General features: G+C 39.8%; 1 protein-coding gene across 1 annotated transcript; it reads right to left on the minus strand.

Moving 5' to 3' along the window:
- Positions 1–3908: 3908 nt before the first annotated feature.
- LOC128857410 (enhancer of split M1 protein) lies at positions 3909–4778 on the minus strand. Its single transcript, XM_054093170.1, has 3 exons — positions 4420–4778; positions 4136–4351; positions 3909–4068 (listed from the first exon to the last, which is right to left on the minus strand). The coding sequence occupies exons 1-3, from the start codon at positions 4664–4666 to the stop codon at positions 4016–4018; spliced, it is 516 nt and encodes a 171-aa protein (XP_053949145.1). The 5' UTR covers positions 4667–4778; the 3' UTR covers positions 3909–4015.
- Between the last annotated feature and the right edge of the window lie 1732 nt (positions 4779–6510).

Raw genomic sequence — 6510 nt, forward strand, 5'->3', positions numbered from 1 at the left:
AAATTGCTGAATTTTTACCAAAAACAACGTCGCATGAGCATAACTCAGGAATTGTTGAATGACGTCAACGAGGATTCAGATTTGAATAAAAGGGTCATAACTGGTGACGAATCATGGGTATATGGTTATGATGGTTATGACATGGAAACCAAGGACTAATCGTTTCAATGGAAGAGTCAAGGAGAGCCAAGACCAAAAAAAGCAGGCTAAGTTCCATCAAATGCTAAGGTTTTGCTCACTGTCTTCTTCGATTACCAGGGCGTAGTGCATCAGGAGTTCCTTCCACAAGGTCGTACGGTAAATAAGGAGTATTACCTTGAAGTTATGCGTAGTTTTCGTGAAGTAATACGAAAAAAAACTCCCGGAATTGTTGAAACAAATTCATGGCTTTTGCATCATGATAATGCAACTGCTCACTCATCTTTGCTTGTGAAGGATTATTTGCCCAAAAACAACACCGTTATCATGCCTCAGCCACCGTATTCACCAGATTTGGCCCTCTGCGCCTTTTTCCGGTTCCAAAGATTGACGAGTCCCATGAAAGGATGGCGTTTTGCGAGGATTGAGGAGATAAAAACCGAGTCGCTGAGGGACCTCCAGGAACTACCAAAAAGTGCATATCAGAACTGCTTCGAGGATTCGAAAAGGCGCTATATCATGCCTGAGGGGGACTACTTTCAAGGATATAAAAAGGAATTGATGAATAAATAAATATTTTGTGAGCAAACTGAAAATTCACTTTATTTTTTGAACATATCTCGTACACCCTAGTCAGCTTTTTCGCTCAAAAAAAGTATTTTATCTGTTTTTTTTTCAATTTTTCGTAAGCCGTTCAGGTACTTAATTTAAAAATTAATAAGAATATAAAAAAATTGGCCTAAGATCACAAAAAGCTTTTGGGGTTTTATTTCAAGGCGGTAATATAGGCTTTTCCAATAACAGATGCTCTCTTGAATTTGATTGTGCTGTCGAAAGAGCATGATTAACGATTTTTTATGGCCAGAATTGGATGGTATTGATCTTGGCAACGTTTATTTTCAACAAGACGGCGCTACGTGTCACACAAGCAACGAAACCATTGATCTTTTACGAGAAAAGTTTCCGGACCGTGTTATCTCTCGAAGAGGTGATTACAATTGGCCACGGAGATCTTATGATTTAACACCTTGAGCCTTTTTTCTTTGGGGTCACGTGAAAGAGAAGGTCTACGCCAACAGCCCAGGGTCATTTTAAGACCTGAAAGATGGAATTCGTGAGGCTATCGAGGGCATAGTGCAGCCACTTTGCAATTCGGTTATGGAAAATTTCATGAAAAGGGTATTTTCCTGTAGGCGTGGTCGTGGTGGTCATTTGCCTTATGTTATTTCCCATTATTAACGGCATACCTTCCTCTTTATAATGAAATAAACGTCCGGTCATTTATATTAAAAAGTAGCATTTTTCCCTAAATATCAAAATAACACCTCTTATTGGAAAACCCTTTACTTCCATCCCGAGTTATAATCACTGCGTCTCGAAATATTCGAATATTCTATTGAAAACGCACAACATACGAATACGGCCGAATAAAATTCCGACCAAAATCTGCACAAACCATATTTTCAACAAATAATTATTAAGAAAAAAAAATATGTCAAAAAGGAAGGTATCAGAAACTGGTTTTTTGGTGTCGGCACTTGTACATACACCCACACCTGTATACAGAATATTTTACCTTATCGTGACTTTCTTGTGAACAAATCATTCTCATAAATTATGACACCATGAAAGGCCCACTTTTCTCCCTTTGTTCTTATTTTGTACTGTAATTTATGGAAATCAATTGTTCACATCGCATTCACGATAAGGCCGATTAAACAGGGTGATCAATATAGCGTGCAAAATTTGAGCTATCGATTTTTATTTTGACAGCTAAAATAATATAAGTGATTTATCAGTGTGGCTTCAGACCTGGAAAGTCTACCATCGACCAAATATTCACAATACGCCAAATCTTGGAAAAGACCCATGAAAGGAGAATCGACACACACCATCTTTTCGTCGACTTCAAAGCTGCATTCGACAGTACGGAAAGGAGTTACCTGTATGCTGCGATGTCTGAATTTGGTATCCCCGCAAAACTAATACGGCTATGCAAGATGACGTTGCTCAACACCAGCAGCGCCGTCAGAATTGGGAAGGACCTCTCCGAGCCGTTTGATACCAAATGAGGTTTCAGACAGGGTGACTCGCTGTCGTGTGACTTCTTTAACCTGATGTTGGAGAGCATCGTGCGAGCCGCAAAACTAAATTGCTCAGGCGCAATATTTTATAAGAGTAAAGTCCTCTCTCGATGAATAAAACTAAGACTCTACAAGGCTCTCATCATGCCCGTCCTAACGTATGGCGCAGAAGCTTGGACGATGACAACATCCGATGAAGCGACGCTTGGAGTGTTTGAGAGAAAGATTCTGCGCAAGATTTTTGGACCTTTGCACGTTGGCAGCGGCGAATATCGCAGGCGATGGAACGACGAGCTGTATGAGCTTTACGACGACATAGACATAGCGCAGCGAATAAAGATCCAGCGGCTACGCTGGCTGGGTCATGTTGTCCGAATGGATACAAACGCTCCGGCAGGCAGAGGAAGAGGAAAGCCTCCTCTGCGTTGGAAAGATCAGGTGGAGAAGAACTTGGCTTCACTTGGTGTGTCCAACTGGCGCCGGTTAGCACGAGAAAGAAACGACTGGCGCGCTTTGTTAAACTTTGTTAAAAGCCCACGTTACCTTTAGGTGAAATGACTCAGCCATATATTGGAGGTTGTCAAATGCTTTGTGAGGGATCGCATCACACTTTACCAGTGTCACGGCTTTATTATTGCCATCAGTTCAGCCTGAAAAACACTGCAGTAGTCGGGAAGTCGAAAACTAAAGGATATTACCATATATTCGGAATATATATTTCCACCCACCCTGTCCTTGAGCTTTGGGCCATCTGTGTATACATGGATGGGCTCACCCAGTCTTACACCGTGCCGTTCGCGTGGTTGACATTGTTCCGGTCATGATACGAGTCTTTGAACCTTGTCAACTTTTTAAATACCATCCGCAAGGACTTTTCCTCTATCTGCTACTGTGAGCGCCAATTTAGCTTCCTATCCAGGGCAAACCCTAGATATTTAGCCCTTTCCGTTACTCTAAGGGGGTTGCCTCGTAGAGATATTTATTTAAGAGCAGATGTTTTATGTCTTCTACGGATCAAATCAAATCCGTTTTTTCCGGATTTATTTCTAGTACTCGATTTTTACACCAAAGTGATAGTCTGTTGAAGATCACACAATTTGGGAAGGTGTTTACGCGAGATTAACTCCATCCTGTTTTTTTTTTTTAAACGTAGCTAAGGGTAAATGTTACGACAATCATTCAGAGATAATTGTTGAGAGAGAGTGTTTAAACGCGAAATTGAAGTTGCTAATGGTGAGATAATTTGAAATGAGAGTTGAAGCTCAAAAAGTAGATATGAAGAGCTGGGGTGACAAAAAAGGTTATGTAAAGCCAGTCGGGGAGGTCATTGAATGTACTTGTGAATGCTTGGGTTAAATAGTAAAGTTTTTTCTTTGACGCAAAAACAAAAACAAATCATTGAAAAATGTTCACAAATGTTTTACTTACAGCCAGAGTGAATTATATTCCAAAAGTGAACGCACCACCCTGTATACAAGGGCATCCGTAGATAAATACATATGTAGATATGTAGAGCTAATAAGTGATTTAAAGCGCTACTATTTGTGAGATAAGATTTTATAAAAAATTTATTGTACCAAACAAAATACACAGACTGTATGCCTATTTCCTGCCACCTACAAGTATTTCTAACTAACTAAAACGTAGATTCATATATATATTCGCTTAAATATTTCAATAGATTCGTTGAAGTCTTCAAAAGAAAATTTTTATTGAAGTTTCTTTTTTCTTAATTTGCGTTAAGTTTTTCCTGTTCACATGCGCAAATTCTTACCACATCTACTGCTGAGGCCTTAGGACTGCTCGCATTTATAAGAGCTCAATACCCTAAAGAGATCGGAACTCACTGAAATATTTAAAAAAAAAATTAAATTTTGCTTGAAATTTAAATTTAAAATGTTTGCTTCTCTCACATTTAGTGCCATTCAGCGCACAATTAAATTGGTCCAGTAGGCAAGCGGTTGGAATGGTGGCGCGATATTTTCCATTTGAAATGCACACCGGTGCATAAATCATCGGGCAAGGTTTCAAGCATTCCGATTTATTCAGATCCACATCCATTTTACTCAGCCAATCATACAGATCTACCAACTTTGTAGCGCACCAATCGATATCGGTTTGAGCGAATGCTAATACGAGTAGAACAACAAATAAATTAAAATATTCTACAAAAATATCCAACTCAGCATTCACTTACGTTTCTTCAACGAACGCGTCTTTTGACGTTCGCAATTGGCCAAATTTAACATGCAAGGGTTGACGAATTCCTGATAGTCTGCGCCATCAAAGCCGCAAGTCGGCGCATACATAGCCGGGCACACCAATGGACATGGCTGCTCCGAATCCTCCTCCTCTATTTGCAGATCGGTGAGCGTGTTTACTGAGTGTGCACTACAATAAGCGAAGAGTGCGACAAATATTATAAAATTCTTGTTATACAGCATTTTCGTTGCCTTTTTTGCACAAATAATTAATTTCTTTGCTTTTTGTTGTTTTTTATTTTTGGTTCCAATGTATCAACACTGAGTGATTGATCGTTCTATACTGTAGATTCCGTGGCCAAATTGTATTTATACCCCTTGTACGTGGTTTGGAAATAGTTTAGTTTTGTTTTTTATCGCTTATCAGTAAGAGCGACTGATAAGTTGGTATATGCGTTGGTAATGTCATCAACAACAATGTACAGTATTCCATTTAATGTTTACAGTAGAAGACAGGAGGTGTGGGGTAAAGATATGGCAACATGATTTTAAGATCAAAACTAACAGTTTGTTCAAGTAACTTCTGGTTGACGTGTTGTAAGCGATGACTAGTTGCGCGACGTACAGTGGGTGGAAATCGCAGGCGGTTTGGTAAAAATATTTGAGCAAGCAATAAATATTGAAAAGCACACATTTCTGCCTTTTTCTCTGAACAAAATTTGTTTCTATATCCCCATATAAAAGCATAAATTCTAAAACTGGTAGAATAGAAGATTACGCAAATTGAAGAAAAAAATGGGTATTACTTTAGCGTTGTTCCTTAGCTCTCCAAAATTTGCCAGATTTTATCCAGAAAGCGGCGCCAAACTCATTTCTCTGGCATATGAGAGCACAAATTTGAAAGCAAATGAGATTTTATTTTTGTTAGAAGTTGCAATTTTTGCCCAAAGAATTTTTCAGCAAACTGATGAAGGGCAGCGAATAAAGATCCAGCGGCTTCGTTGGCTGGGTCATGTCGTCCGAATGGATACAAACGCTCCGGCTTTGAAAGTATTCGATGCGGTACCAGCAGGTGGTAGCAGAGGAAGAGGAAGGCCTCCTCTGCGTTGGAAAGATCAGGTGGAGAAGGACTTGGCTTCACTTGGTGTGTCCAACTGGCGCCGGTTAGCACGAGAAAGAAACGACTGGCGCGCTTTGTTAAGCTCGGCCAAAATCGCGTAAGCGGTTATCGCGCCAATTAAGAAGAAGAAGAAGATGAAGGGTCAAACCATGATGAACATAATGCAGAGGTGTAACTAACATCAGATTGTTAACAAGCACTCAGTGTTTTTGAAGGCATCAAGTCGATTCCAACCGGCAGATAATTTTATGAGGAGCTTTTTCATGGCAGAAATACACTCGGAGGTTAGCCATTGCCTGCCGAGGGGCGACCGCTATTAGAAAAATCTTTTCCTGAATTTTGGTCTTTCACCGAGATTCGAAGCATCGGTCTTTCTCTGAAATCCGAATGGTAGTCACGCACCAACCCATTCGGCTACCGCGGCCGCTGACGTTACGCCGCCAAGCCAACAGCTGTTATGTACTCTCAAAGCACATTGGAAGTTTAGTAAACAAAACAAAAGGGACGCAATTTCATATCGATAAAAATATAATTGTTGAACCAAGAATAGATCGCAATCAAGAAATATCAGGTTTTGTAAGCATACATTTTAGTTTATTATAAGTATATAAATATAAGGGGTTGTTTTGGTTTTTGTGACGTAAAGTAAAGTGAAGATTATGTGAATAAGCCAAGAACGAGAGCTGAAATACAACTTCGGATCGAGATTGCTGAAGATTCCATCGAAATTTTAATCCTCTTATGACAACCTGTACGTGCTCATGATGGACATTAAAATGATGTCATTTTTCATCAATCGAGATTTCTTTGTCAAACAAGGCGAATAACAGTCTGAACTATATTAAAGTTCAGCTGGTGTACCCCAAGGCAGTATTAGGGGCACCATCCTGCACTTTCTATATCCACGCGATCTACCAGCTTCTGAAGAAACAACAGTTGGAACGTTCGCGGATGACACTGTCGTACA

Source organism: Anastrepha ludens, chromosome 2, assembly GCF_028408465.1.
Source record: "Anastrepha ludens isolate Willacy chromosome 2, idAnaLude1.1, whole genome shotgun sequence".
NCBI lineage: Eukaryota > Metazoa > Arthropoda > Insecta > Diptera > Tephritidae > Anastrepha > Anastrepha ludens.

Excerpts from the sequence above, each read along its gene's own strand:
- LOC128857410 (XM_054093170.1), bottom strand. The coding sequence starts at position 4,666 with ATGCTGTATAACAAGAATTTTATAATATTTGTCGCACTCTTCGCTTAT. Across the intron at positions 4,352-4,419 it reads GACGCGTTCGTTGAAGAAAC|CATTCGCTCAAACCGATATC; the intron begins GTAAGTGAATGC and ends TACTCGTATTAG. Across the intron at positions 4,069-4,135 it reads TGCGCTGAATGGCACTAAAT|TGAGTTCCGATCTCTTTAGG; the intron begins GTGAGAGAAGCA and ends TAAATATTTCAG.